This window comes from Armigeres subalbatus, chromosome 2 (genome assembly GCF_024139115.2).
Source record: "Armigeres subalbatus isolate Guangzhou_Male chromosome 2, GZ_Asu_2, whole genome shotgun sequence".
Lineage (NCBI taxonomy): Eukaryota > Metazoa > Arthropoda > Insecta > Diptera > Culicidae > Armigeres > Armigeres subalbatus.
This window is the reverse complement of record NC_085140.1, coordinates 449,536,496-449,551,960: the sequence shown is the minus strand read 5'-3', so window position 1 is coordinate 449,551,960 and position 15,465 is coordinate 449,536,496. Positions and strand designations below refer to the sequence as shown.

The 15,465-nt window shown below is 39.3% G+C and overlaps 2 protein-coding genes across 4 annotated transcripts in view; one reads left to right on the top strand and one right to left on the bottom strand.

Moving 5' to 3' along the window:
• Positions 1-3,567, bottom strand: part of LOC134210444 (uncharacterized) — a 29,935-nt gene extending 26,368 nt beyond the window's left edge. Inside the window, exon 1 of the mRNA XM_062686490.1 lies at positions 2,593-3,567. Coding sequence (XP_062542474.1) covers positions 2,593-3,567 — 975 coding nt within the window. The remainder of the gene's footprint in view (positions 1-2,592) is intronic.
• LOC134213730 (beta-1,4-glucuronyltransferase 1) overlaps positions 1-15,465 on the top strand; it is a 286,461-nt gene that overhangs the window by 77,624 nt on the left and 193,372 nt on the right. The window lies entirely within an intron of this gene.

Here is a 15,465-nt window from a genome sequence, read left to right as displayed (position 1 = left end):
TTGGCTGTGCATATGCACAGCATATGTGTCGAAATGGACAAATTGATATGAAATTTGCGAAAAAGAATCCACGTGTCTTGGAGGGACTCGAACGGGCTGGGCGGGCTGTTATAGAATGCGAATCAATCGCACTCTGCTGTATAGATATTCAATATGCAAAAAAGAGAGCTAACCGCGGTGGAGGTTGGTACTCGGACTCTGATGGCTTTTCCGCAAACGTGACCTTTAAGTGGTCTTGTTGTGTAGGGGTTATCACGCCTATCTAGAGAGTAGTAGGTTGAGGGTTCGAGTCCCTCCAAGACACGTGGATTCTTTTTCGCAAATTTCATATCAATTTGTCCATTTCGAAGCATATGCTGTGCGCATATGCACAGCCAAGATATTTAACAAAAAATGGTTTTCGTACGGCCGAGTTGCCGAATAATATGCAATTAATTACAAGAAAGCTGCTGTTCGGCGCGCGCGAGCCATTTTGATCGGGATTTCGCTGAGAGCGGTTGAACAAGATTTTGGTCGGTCGGTGGTCGTCATTCAACCTCAACAACAAATCAAAATCTTGGGAGGAAATTCCATTTGACTGCTACTGACGCCATCCATTTGAACAAACTCATTGCATCATCTCCATCCGACGCGCGCTTGTGGTTGTGCTACCAAAGGGCAACTTTCTGTTGTCGCCAAACGATGGTAACCCGAAAAAAATCGATCATTTCTAATGACTAACGAAACAAAACCAAAGAATCTTGCCAGAAAATTTCACTTTCCGTCGACGACGGCCAAATCGATGAAGACGCCACCTTAGTGAAAAATGTCGTTTAGCTGCCTTAGTTTTTCAAATGGCGCATTATTAAAAACAATAAATCTTTCCAAAATCGTCATTGTCGTCTAAACAGCCAAACAGTCTGTTTGTCTGGGTAAACAATTTTCCCAACGGTCAAAACCTCTTCTTGGATAAATAGTTTAAGTCCTGAAAAGGACTGTTTGTAATTTATTCTTGAAGTACCGCTCACTTTGCCACCAGCGCTATAGAAAACGATGCATGTACACTTCCATTGCGGGCGGAAGTCGAACGCTTCAGTGGCGATGCGGCCGATGAGTCGTTCCTTTTCTACGGCTGGTTCATCCAACTGGGAGCTACTTTCAGTTTCTTGATTCGGTTGACCTCCGAGCAGTTTGCACAATGCTAATAAATTCACACAAATTATGATGAAAAATACCCTTAATTTCGTATAGCTACGTAGTCCTACGTCACCTTTGCGTACAACCCGATTGGGTTGCACCTTTGAGTTTTTCTATCTTCTGTCATATTCTGTCTTTCTCATTCCTTCTTCTGTCTTTCTTCTTCCTTCTTCTTTCTACCTTTTCCCATCTTCCTTCTTCCTAATTTCTTTCTTTCTTCTTCCTTCTCCTTTTTTCCTCTGAATTCTTCCTTCTTCCATCTTCATTTTTTTACTCCTATCTACCTTCTGTCTTCTATCTATCTTCTGTCCTTATTTTTTCTTATTTCTTCCTTCTTTCTTCTTCCTTGTTCCTTCTTTTAACCTTCTTTCTTTTTTATACCTTCTTTCTTCTTGTTCCTCGTTTCTTTATCCTTCTTTCTTCCTGTTTTCTTCTTCCTTCCTTTTTCATTCTCCTTGTTCCTTTTTCCTTTTTTATACTTTCTTTCTTCTTCCTATTTGTACGAAAACGTCTTTTTCGGACAAGAAGGCAAACACTGGCAAGTTACTGTTTAACGAAACGCTCACTTTATTTCACTACACTTTACTAGTTACAAACTTATGAAACATCACTTAACTTACGTACGTTACGCGGGGTAAAAATATAACTGAAGCCACACGCGCAATGCGCACATATTTATATCTCCACGCTTGATGTTCCAGAAGGACGTGGAATGTTCTGGCACGGCGTAGCTCCTTCTAGGCGTGCATGATGTTGATGATAATGATGATGATGATGATGATGATGATGATGATGGCGATGATGATGACTCGTTTCGCCTTCTATACTCTCTCATCGCTGATTGTTGCCGATGCGCACTGTGTATGCCGTTGTTGGTGCTATTTGAAATCGAGGAGCGCGAACACTTCGCGCTATCGGCGTTGGGCATGAATTCACTCCCTTTCTTTTTGAACATACCGCCGGCCTTGAAGGCTCGCCTTCAACAATCTGATTCTTGGCTATTGTTCTCCGTATGCCAGTTCTTGAGAGTACCTTGAAGATGCGTGATGGATACTCTGGATTGTACTTTCTATGCAATTCAGAGCTTCTGCTGTTCAACTCTGCTGAATATTTTTGGTGTTTTCCTTTTATCCGCTGAATTGGTTCTGCTGTAAAAGCAAATGAATTCACGCAACACTGACTATGTTGATCATGTACCTGACATTGCCTGATATCGCTCGACCGATGCAACAAGCTATTATGTCTTCCATTGCAAATTTTACAGCCTCTAGAACTACAACTCCCCATTTCGTGCTTTGAAGAAAAGCAGTTGAAACACAACTTCAGCTTCCTAACCTTACGTTTCTTTGCTGTATAGCTCATCGCGATGAATTTCTTGCATTTCCATATCGGATGGTAACGTTTGCTTTCACATACCTTGCATCCCACTGAGATCGTTGACATAAACGACACTTGTGGATTAGAATGCATAGGCATGTGATGTTCACTTTTCGCTGTCATCAATATTTCCAACGTGTGGCATCTTTTGGTGATGAATTGGATGATCTCTTCGTATGTCGGTGAATCGTTGTCCTGGGTCTGGTTTTCCCAATCTCGTCTTGATGCTCTATCAAGCTTGCTGGTGATCATGTATACCAGAATTGTACTCCATTGATCAGTGGCCTCGCCAAGTTGCTTCAGTGCATTAACGTTCCGCTGGCACTCAGTTAGCAAACGACGCAATTCCTTTGACGAATCTTCAGGCACCTGCTTGATTGTGAACAGTGCCTTCAAATGTTTTTGTTTGACTAGTCGTAGATTTTCAAACCTCTCCACAAGTAGGTCCCATGCTATGCGGTAGTTATGATCGGTAATGTCCATAGCATCCAACATGTTCGCTGCCTCACCTTGCAGGGTTGATTTCAGGTAAAGTAGCTTTTGCACGTTTGATAGCTGTCCGTTTTTATTGATGAGCGCATCAAACGTGTCTCGGAATGTCGGCCAATCAGTGTATTCACCGCTGAACGTTGGCAACTCTAATGTGGGCAGTTGCACAGCTATTTCTTGTGGTTCCACTGCAGGTTGCTGGTATTGAGAATGCCTGCTACCCGCGATCATTTGTCCTGATCCTTGCAATCTTTCGATGATTGAATGCAATGCAGCTCTTGCATTCATACATCTATCTTCGAAGATTGCGCGTTTCTCTTCTTCTTCTTCCTTGTTTATGTCTTCTTCTGCGTCGATGGCAGTTTGTACTGAGTCATAATCTGCCCAGCATTGGTCGACGACTTCTAATCGCGCTCGAACCAATGCTGCTGTAATCCCAGGCTTCGATTCGATGTCTCGGATAAACACCTCGATCCGTGTCAGGCGTCCGAGAATAACCACACGCTGCTGATTTAACTGAACCATGCTAAACGTTTTGTGGATTCGTTGTTCTGTCGAAAATTGATGTGCCGTTGCCCGGTGACGTCGTTGAAATAATCAGCTGCTCGTGTCTGAATTAAATTACAATCGACGACTGACGCGCGCCAAAGCACTGTATCGGATACTGTAGCTGCGTTGCTACCGTTAAAACCGACGAACTACTAAAATAGTGAACTACTCGAAACCAACAGTCCCCCTTACAGCGACGGACACTGTTACCACGGTCCCGTGACTATCACTTTCGCGCACACTAACCGACCCGCTACGCGATTCTTCACAGTGCGACCGTACACGATTTCGCGAAACTTGCCTTGCCTTCTGGATTGCTGGATTCACGCTATCCGGTTCGAAGGACCAATGTACGAAAACGTCTTTTTCGGACAAGAAGGCAAACACTGGCAAGTTACTGTTTAACGAAACGCTCACTTTATTTCACTACACTTTACTAGTTACAAACTTATGAAACATCACTTAACTTACGTACGTTACGCGGGGTAAAAATATAACTGAAGCCACACGCGCAATGCGCGCATATTTATATCTCCACGCTTGATGTTCCAGAAGGACGTGGAATGTTCTGGCACAGCGTAGCTCCTTCTAGGCGTGCATGATGTTGATGATAATGATGATGATGATGATGATGATGATGATGGCGATGATGATGACTCGTTTCGCCTTCTATGCTCTCTCATCGCTGATTGTTGCCGATGCGCACTGTGTATGCCGTTGTTGGTGCTATTTGAAATCGAGGAGCGCGAACACTTCGCGCTATCGGCGTTGGGCATGAATTCACTCCCTTTCTTTTTGAACACTATTATTTTTCCCTTCTTCCTTGTTCCTTTTTCTTTCTTATTCGTTCTTCCATTTTTCTTCTTCCTTCTTCCGTCTTTCAACTACTTTCTTCAATCTCTTTTCTTTCTTCCTTGTTCCTTCTTCCAACTTTCTTCTTCCATCTCCCTTTATTCTTCCTTCTTCTTCCTTACTTATTCTTTCTCGCACATTCCTTCTATTTTTTCCCTTCTTCCTTCTTTCTTCCTTTTTTGTTCTTCCATCTCCTTTCTTCCTTTTTTCTTCTTTCCTGTCTCTTCTTCTCTTTTCTTTCTTCTTTTTTCTTCCTTGTTCCTATTAATTTCTTCCTTCTCCATTCTTTCTTCCTCTTATTTTTTCTTTCTTCTTTCTTCTTTATTTTTGATTTTTTATTCTTTATTTTTTGTAGTTTATTCTTAATTCTTTGTTTTTCTTTTTTTTTCTCAATTCCTTATTTTTGTTTTATTTCATTTTTGTTTCTTCATTTATTATCCATTATTTGACCACTCAACTTGTTATTGCATCCTGCTGATTCCAGTCTTTAGATATATTCCAGCCTGCTGATAAATTCCTTTCCAGTTCAGTCATATGAGTATTAAGTCTTACGTGTTTCAGCCTTTCGTTGGACACCCGACATACTGATACAGTCAATCCTCCATGAGTCGATGTTCTATAACTCGATATCGACTCCTGGAAGCAAATTTTGCCATATTAAAAATATTTTCTGGGCTACTTCGAAAAGCTTTCCAATGATTTTCTATTCCACATTTCGATATTTCTATGAATCGATGGTCCCTTTAATATCGACTAATGGAGGTTTGACTGTATGAAAACTATTTAGAGCTTTCTAGTGGAATTTATTCACTTGTCGAGTTAGACGAGCTGTTACTATCCCATTTAATTGTAAGACACGTTCGTTTGGCTACACTTGCCTTCGTCTCAGCTCGTCGAAATCCATAATTGGCCTTTTGGTAGTTTTGGCCACTCCTTTATATGGGGCTGTTCTATTGTGCAGGGTAAGCAAACGTAACCGCCGTCACTTCAACGTAAACGCGTAACGTAAGATTGAGAGAAAGCACTGGAGGAACTTTTGAACCCTAATTATAATAAACATTATGAGAAGTAGACAAAAAAACAGTCGACCCATAATCATGTTAGTTTATGAAAAAATGATCCTACCATTGCTTGAGGGGTCATGAAGACACACATTCTCTGCGTACATTTAAAACAATCACAGAATGATAAAAAAACAATACCAAAACTATTGGAATTCTCCATAATAATTTTATACATCTTTTGGAAATTTCTATAATAATTTACCTCCCCCATCGATAGAAACTATTTCAGAAGCGCTTCTTGAAGTAGACTAAATAATTAAAGAAATCATTTAAAACTTGACCAAGTGTGTGATTTCGTGTGGAACAATGAAAACCTTGCACACATCGCTAGTATAATAAATTACCATTAGAGTTTACCATCATCCGATTTAAACTAATGAAACCAACTTTATTTAAATTTTAAGGACAACTTCAATACCAAAGCCAGTCTCTATTAAATTTCAAATGATTTCAGTTTACAGCTCGACATTAAGCTGAGCACAGAGTTCAAGGCACGGAATCCTCGGCCACCAACGGAACCATCATCATCTTTTTCATCAATCGGAAATTAACATCACAATTCACACCTCCTTCAGCATCGAATCCAAAGGCCATCCGAGTAGCTGTATCCGTGCCCTCTAGAGGAGAGACACCAACAAAAACGCCCCAGGCCTTATTCGCAACACTCGACTTGTCTATTGTCGAGTCGACCGAGAGAGAGAGACTTGAACTTCTTGGTTCGCTTTTGTTTTGTTTATTCTATCGAGTTTTGAACGGCACCACTTTACGGACTGCTGTAAATAAAAAAAAAGCAAACGATCCGATCTATGGCCCAAACCGATCACGAGCAAAAGGATGGCCGAGGAAACAATGCGCGATCGGTTCCCACAATTTTCGCAACCTGCTGTTTAGTTGGACCCCCAATTTAGCCATCTTCCATCCGTCCCTGTCGAACGTCACGACTGAACCTCCGGTCAGGTTATCAATCGTTCGGCAATAAAGTGGAAATTTTAATGCATCATTATTTCGATACATATTTACACGTACTAGTTATGATCCGAAAACCTACATTAAAAATTTCTGGAAATCTGATCGACCATTTAATTATGGCTCAGGTTCATCCGGTTTCGATATTTTGGTTTTTGATCAGATATACAAACAATCATCATTCTTCTGAATATTTTTTCTCACTTGTAAGTTAAGAACTATTTCACAGTATTTTATGAAAAATTTCAACTATACTATGAGCATTCTATCAATACGGCCACCTTTCGTATAGTGGAGTTCACTCGATGGGATTGGGCTCCAATTGATGATCCGAGAGTTAATTCTGATGCGCGAAAACGAAAAAGGTTGAAATACAAAGCGAACGCCTTCGGGCGTTGGATTCAATGATTCTGTTATATTTTGTATGATCACAGGTCGTGCTTTTCATCGAGCTCATCCTTTTCCAACGGGGTTCAATTCAATCTTGGGTCTTGACTAGCAGACCATAGCTGTGGTATGGAAACAGGTGTGAACACCGGACCCCTCCGTCCGGGGTGGCCTTGCCGTGGGAATTCGCACCAGAACGGTAGGTTTAGCATATTTTGCCAATTTGGCCAATTTTCCGATAATGATTTACGATTTAGCACGCAGCAAGTCAGACTCTCCCGGATTGTGCTGCTCCGAGGCCAATTCGGAGGTGATTGCAGCAGACAGTTCAAAAGTTAAAACGTTGAAACGTGATGTGATCGCGCCAACTAATAGCAGATGCCCGAAGATCGCATAATACCTACACCACCACCAACCGGGGGGAGAAAAATGGTTTGGGGCCCGCCACATTGTATGCAACCGGCTTCTTGGGTTGCTTCCCACGTCGTCAACGACGGCGAAAGGGCACCCTCACAATCGAAAGCTTGGGAATTAGAGTGACTCAAATTTGGATGGAATTTGTTTCGAACTGTTATTTTCCGAAGGTTTCTTCTTGGATAATTAATGACTGTACCCAGAATCGGTTGTTGGTGCCGGGGTTGTAACTGGGGTAATCATCATCCAAAAATCAATCACCACTAATTAGCGAAACATTCAGATATTGACTTATCAAATGTTGATGGAAGTCTTTTGGGTATTCCTAAACCTGCCACACTAATGCAGCAAATGCACATGTTCAGAAGCAGTTTTCGCTTTTATCCGTTGTCAGCATGGATTGCAGATAAGATTGCGAAAATTGAGGGATGTCACGTTCTGTTGTTTTATGTTTTGTTTCAAGATTCCACGAAACATTTGGTTGATAAGTATTGCTTAGATTATACATACGGTTAGAAAAAAAAGTAGCAAATATGTTTTGATTTTTTATCGTATACTTGTTGTATTGTATGACATCTAATTTTTTAAATTATTTTTAGGAAATGCAAGCTCCTGCAATACAGTTTCAATTAGAAGATCACTAAATTATTTTTTATATATGCAGACTAAGACCGAAGTGGCCTGTGCAGTACGTAAGTGTCTTTTCCAAAATTTCCCCCCCTATTTCTACTTTTCATGGTTTGCATCCGTTTTTTAAGCAGTATGGGTCCTCCTTAGCCGAGCGGTAAGATGCGCGGCTACAAAACAATACCACGCTAAGGGTGGCTGGGTTCGATTCCCGGTGCCGGTCTAGACAATTTTCGGATTGGAAATTGTTTCGAATTCCCCGAGCATAAAAGTATCATCGTGTTAGCCTCATGATATACGAATGCAAAAATGGTAACATGGCTTAGAAACATCGGAATTTATAACTGTGGAAGTACTTAAAGAACAAAAAATCCGTTTTGAATCGGTTAAAGTAAACCAGACATATTTTGTTGACTCATGGCAAGTGTAAAAAGCTGGATAAGATCAAAATCTTTGATTTTTTTTATTTCTTTTTTCGGTTTATTTTTGCTGGGAAATTCTTGTGAAAGTGCTTAAGATTATGGCGACAATTTTCCAGCTGACATTCCCAGCCAGTAAAAATCACTACTTATTACTACTTATTTTCAAAATAAAAGCTCATTTTTTTATATTTTACATCAGGCCCAGGATTCAATCCCAGTCGACCTCGTGGGCATTTTCTAAGATGAAAAATGTTGCTCGTTGGTTTGGATCTGTCTTCCCGATGTCGTTGATTCACTTTATGGGGAAATATTTAAGTCGACGAAAGATCGATACAAACATTTTTTTTTCATTCTCATTTAATAAATTTTCTGTGGCATTTAATTTGAATATTTGCATAGCCATTTGGATTGCGTACGATGTAGTTCAATTTGCTTATTAAGGTCTGAATGACGACTTCGAGTGTAAGCCATTGAACACGAGACTGAGTGCTTCTGAAAGTTTGAAGATTCATCCATTCCCACTTCTAGAATTTCAAGAGCAGTGCAGCACAAAACTTTCCAAACCCCACAAGAGGTAAAATTGCATTTACGGATCAACACTTTCCTATTGGTAAGGCACTCCATTAAAAGCGACCCTGTCGTCATTTGAACTAGTTTCTGTGGGTCGGTCATACTCTCTATAATGCCACGCCAACACCGACCGGGTGCGGTGGTGGGTTGCGGAATAGCCCACTATAAGTTGCTCTCGCCTGCAGCCATGCGATAGAAAATACTGTCAAATAGATACGTCGGTTGGTCGGTCGGTCGATACACTACAGAACTAGAAGACCGTATCACACTACTTGGGGGCATTAGATGGGCAGATAAAAACTAGCACCGGAAAAATATGAAACATGAAAACAGGCTGCTCACTCAGTGCTGACTGGCGGCAGCTGCTACTGCTGCTGCTGCCAGGCCTGTCCTATAGATGATCGTGACTGGGGCGTTTTCGTTTGCAAATGTGTGCTCTACTGCTCCGGCTTCGAAGGTGGACCTGGGGGCTTATGTCACCCTGGCTAATGTGGTGAGTGAATTTTATTTCAGCAAAAAGTGTCGGAGAGTGCCTCGTTGTCTGTCGACGTTCCCTTCGGAGATTGGATTTATCGTTGATTCGTGTGGAAATACGAGCCAAATCGAGGAGATTAGACATCTCTGTACATTTGGCTATGTACTCGTATGGAAATGCAAACTGGAAGTCACATGCCAGCTCGAATTGAATGTGCTTTGAAAAGCTTAGTCGAATTGAAAATCATGAATGAGGGATTCCAGAGGTTGATTGTCCATTCATGATATTATATTCGATACAAATTGAAAACAAGAAATGCAGATATGGCTTTGACAGTTTTTAACAAAATCTGCGACGACAATGATATCTAAAATGGAAAATATGCAAATATCTCATCCAAATTATTCATTATGACAAATTACGTTAGAAACAGCCATCAATTAAAAAATAAACTAATAACTCCGAAATAAATTAGATACCAGTTGGTCTTGCGAGCAAAGGCAAACATTCTCGACACCCTGACACACAAGATACATATTCATGTAATGGAAGGCATATTTAGAAAAACTTTCAATTATTATTTGTGGAAATTTCATCAGTTGAAAAGCAGGCCAAATTCCAGTTGAAATGCATAGCCATTGAAGAAGACGAAAAACAAAATCCCCATAAATGTCTTCATGCTTTTTTTCTCTCAATGCTACAAATGGATGTGGTCTAATTTCGCTAGAGCCAAAGCCTATTTCCGAATCGTAACAGTAGAACTACGCTATCTAGCTACTGTGTGCCACCATGTTCTGTCGTTTCGGGTAGAACTATTCGGCAAACGTTTTGATCAACTGGGCCGGGTGGAATAATTAGAGTACGATGGTATAAAACGGTCACTCCAAACAATTTAATACTTTTTCTTTTATTTGTTTTCTGTATTGATATTGAGTTTATTTTGATGATTTTCGTTTCATGTTTTATGCCACTAATTATATGAACACAATATTAAATTTAAAATATTTGTGTTGCAGTTTTTTCAAAGCTCAATTGTTCTTGTTTGTCAATTTTTATGTTATCTAGTAAAATGGGATTTATTTATTATATACCGATTAAGCGTTTCTACCTCATTCTCCTCTATCATGCAGCAATCGAAGTTGTTTCTTGTATCCGTATGCCTCTGTCAGCTGTTTCGTGCATCCACCCCCCGTCATCCCCTCCTCTCGGCAACGCCAATGACCATGCACCATTTAATTAAGATACGATTTCGGAAAATTTGGAAAATGGCCAAACTTAAATCTATAGTGCCCAAGCACGCTGTTCGCCATTGCATTGCTTTGTTGTGGGTGGTTTTGTTTGCTCAGTTCGAAATGATGGCTCTTTGGGGGAGATTATGTCTTTGGATGTGCCAGCTCGGCAATGCCCTAGTAATCGTTTATCGATGCTGCTGCTGCTTTGGTCCCCAAGGGCAGAACAGGGAAACCCTTGCCAAAGGTATTGGGGCGCAAAGTGATAATGGCCTGTCGGGGTCGTAACAGATCTCGATTTCGTTTATTTTATGGTCCAGAAGTTTTCCCTTATGTAATGTCAGCTAGTCGATTTGGACTTTGAGAGTTCAAAACACGAGTCGCATTGCGTTTATTATGTGGAAAGTCTGTGCTTGGATTCCACTTGGCTGGGCTTAATAGGTTTCAAAGAAAAATAGATCTTCGAAAGTTTGTTATTGGTTATCTGTCATTTGGTTTGAATTATGAGCTGAGAAATTCAGCGGCTTGTAATGCTGTCAGGCCAGTTTATACTCAAAGAAAATGTTGAGTTTTAAGATTCTTTGTGAGAGTATTTTAATCCTGATTACAATCCTTGGTACTAATAGTCGGAAATAATGATTAATTATTATTGAGCGTCTTAGGGGAAGCGTTAAAGGGTTAAAAGACTAAGTTCACTATTCTATTTACTTCCACTAGAATCAATGATTATAGTGGAAGTGAATGGAAAAGTAAAATCTTTTAATTCGAAAATAAATTTGCCATCATTGATATATTTCACTTACTATGGAGGCTGGAGGAAATTGTCCCATTATGGAAAATAGAAGAAGAAAGAGGGAAGAAGGAATAAGGAAAAGAGAGAAAAGGAAGAAGTGGAAAAAGAAGAAAGAGGAAAAGGGGAGAAGGAAGAAAGAGGAAGGAAGAAGAAGGACGAAAGAAAAAGGAAGAAGGATTAAGGAAAAAAAGGAGAAGGAAGGAAGAAGAGGAAGAAGGAAGAAGAAGTAGAAAGAAGTAAGAAGGAAGAAGGAAGAAGGGAGAAGGAAGAAGGGAGAAGGAAAAAAGAAGATGTAAGAAAGAAGAAGAAATATAGTATAAGAAAGAAGAATAAAAAAGGAAGAAAGTAAAATAAAGAAGAAAAAGTAAGATGAAAAATGAAGAAAGAAAGAAGAAGACAGAAGGAAACAGGAACAAAAAAGAAGAAAAAAGTAAGAAGAAATAAGAAACAGCGAAGTACAAAGAAACAAGAAGGAAGAAGAAAGAAAAAAGAAGGAAGAAGAAAGAAAAAAAGAAGGAAGAAGAAAGAAAAAAGAAGGAAAAACTTGTCATTTCTCACGTTATGCTTCTTACTTCTCAATAGGCCTAATGACCGTTCGGCTCAATGAACCTTTGTCCTAATGACCTTCGGCCTTATAGGCTGACAGCTTTACTACGAGCAAATAAGTTGAAATAAGTGAGTGATATTTTGGCCATAGCTTCGATCCCGTTATCAATAGGAAACGGGATTCCTCGTCGGTAACATTCATTTGGTTTATTTAGCTGAACGGATAACACAGCATCAACAATTTGACGCCACGGTCAAGGCCACATCTCTCAAGTTCTCAAAGCTATTTTGAACCTGATCACTCAGCTTTACTCGCTACGCTCCACCTCTATTTTTTCCATTTGGATTGGATTTTGATTGATTTTTTTATTGAATTAAATATGGATTGGATATAATTTACTAGACTAGACTAGATTTTATCAGAATCAATTTGATTTGGATTCGACTTGAATTGGATTGGAATATGATTTGGAATGGGTTTGGATTGCATTTGGATTATATTCAGATTGGATTTGGATCGGATTGGGATTGGATTTGGATTGGATTTGAATTAAATTTGAATTGATTTTGGATTGGATTTGGATTGGATTTGGATTGGATTTGGATTGGATTTGGATTGGATTTGGTTTGGATTTGGATTGGTTTGATTGATTTGGATTGGTTTGATTGGTTTGGATTAGATTTGGATTAGATTTGGATTGATTTGGATTGGTTGGATTGATTTGGATTGAATTTGGATTGGTTTGGATTGGATTGGTTTGGATTGAATTTGATTGAATTTGATTGATTTGGATTGGTTGGATTGATTTGGTTGGTTTGATTGATTTGGATTGGTTTGGATTGGTTTGGTTGGTTTGGATTGGTTTGGATTGGTTTGATTGGATTGGATTGGTTTGGATTGGTTTGGTTGGTTTGGATTGGTTTGGATTGGTTGGATTGGTTTGGATTGGTTTGGATTGGTTTGGATTGGTTTGGATTGGTTTGGATTGATTTGGATTGGTTGGATTGGTTTGGATTGATTTGGATTGGTTTGGATTGGTTTGGATTGGTTGATTGGTTTGGTTGATTTGGATTGGTTTGGATTGGTTTGGATTGGTTTGGTTGATTTGGATTGGTTTGGATTGGTTTGGTTGGTTTGGATTGGTTTGGATTGGTTGGATTGGTTTGGATTGGTTTGGATTGGTTTGGATTGGTTTGGATTGGTTTGGATTGGTTTGGATTGGTTTGGATTGGATTTGGATTGGTTTGGATTGGTTTGGATTGGTTTGGATTGGATTTGGATTGGTTTGGATTGGTTTGGATTGGTTGGATTGGTTTGGATTGGTTTGGATTGGTTTGGTTGGATTTGATTGGTTTGGATTGGTTTGGATTGGTTTGGATTGGTTTGGATTGGATTTGGATTGGTTTGGATTGGATTTGGATTGGTTTGGATTGGTTGGATTGGTTTGATTGGTTGGATTGGTTTGGATTGGTTTGGATTGGTTTGGATTGGTTTGGATTGGTTGGTTGATTTGGATTGGTTTGGTTGGTTTGGATTGGATTTGATTGGTTTGGATTGGTTTGGATTGGTTGGTTGGTTTGGATTGGTTTGATTGGTTTGGATTGGTTTGATTGGTTTGGATTTGATTGGTTTGATTGGTTTGATTGGTTTGGTTGGTTTGATTGGTTTGGATTGGTTTGGATTGGTTTGATTGGATTGGATTGGATTGATTGGTTTGGATTGGTTTGGATTGGTTTGGATTGGTTTGGATTGGTTTGGATTGGTTTGGATTGGTTTGGATTGGTTTGGATTGGATTTGATTGGATTTGGATTGGTTTGGATTGGATTTGATTGGTTTGATTGGTTTGGATTGATTTGGATTGGTTTGGATTGGTTTGGATTGATTGGATTGGGAATGTGATTTGGATTGGTTTGGATTGGATTCGGATCGGAATTGGATTGGTTGGATTGAAGTTGGATTGAATTGGATTTGCATCGAATTTGGATTAAATTTGTATTGATTTTGAATTTGATTTGGATTGGATTGGGATTGGATTTGGATGGAATTTGGATTGGATTTGGATTGGATTTGGATTGGGAATGTGATTTGGATTGGATTTGGATTGGATTTGGATTGGATTCGGATCGGAATTGGATTGGATTTGGATTGAAGTTGGATTGGAATTGGATTTGCATCGAATTTGGATTAAATTTGAATTGATTTTGAATTTGATTTGGATTGGATTGGGATTGGATTTGGATGGAATTTGGATTGGATTTGAATTGGAATTGGATTTGCATTGGATTTGGTTCAGATTTGGAATGTGTTTGGATTGTGTTTGGATTGTATTCAGATTGGATTTGGATCGGATTGGCATTGGATTTACGTCGGATTTGGATTGGATTTGGATTGATTTTGAATTGGATTTGGAATGGGTCTGATTTGGATTGGATTTGACTTGGATTTGGATTGGATTTTGTATTGGTTTTGAATTGGGTTTAGATTGGGTTTTAATTGGATTTGGATTGGATTTGGATTGGATTGGGATTGGATTTGGATTAAATTTTGATTGATTTTGAATTTGGTTTGGATTGGATTTGGATGGAGTTTGGATTGAATTTGAATTGGATTTGGATTTGCATTGGAATTGGATTTGGATTTGGATGGATTTGGATCGGATTTGGAATGGGTGTGGATTGCATATGGATTAAATTCAGATTGCATTTGGATCAAATTGGGATAGGATTTGCATCGGATTTCTATTAAATTTTGATTGATTTTGAATTTGGATTGTATTTAGATTTATTCTGGATCGGATTTGGATTTGATTTGGATTGGAGTTGGATTGGATTTGGATTCGTATTGTTTTTGAATTGCATTCAGATCTTTTTTTTTAGATACAAACATAAGCTTGAAAAGCTGTTAAATAACTTGGGTTTCAAGTGTTTCTACACACAAAAGGTATTCTCATTAAATATTTTTTCAGTGTTATTTAGTCATTTTTACTTAATAGACATAAATGAATGAACCATGATTTATAGGATTCCTATGATTGTGGTGCTGTTTTGCGAAGGAGGGCAGTATTTGTTTAGTCCAAACCAATTTTTTACATCTGTTACAATTTTCTTCTTCTTCTTTTTGGCATTACATCCCCACACTGGGACAGAGTCGCCTCGCAGCTTTGTGTTCTTTAAGCACTTCCACAGTTATTAACTGCGAAGGTTTCTAAGCCAAGTTACCATTTTTGCATTCGTATATCATGAGGCTAACACGATGATACGTTCATGCCCAGAGAAGTCGAGACAATTTCCAATCCGAAAATTGCCTAGACTGGCATGCACCGGGAATCGAATCCAGCCACCCTCAGCATGGTCTTGCTTTGTAGCCGCGCATCTTACCGCACGGCTAAGGAGAGCCTCCTGTTACAATATAACTGTCTTTAAATATATGAAATGAGTAGAGAAGGGGAAGGATGTAGTGAATACGATTGACCATTCGATTATTAAAATAAATACAAACCCTGTACAATTCTTGCAGTTTTAATAAGT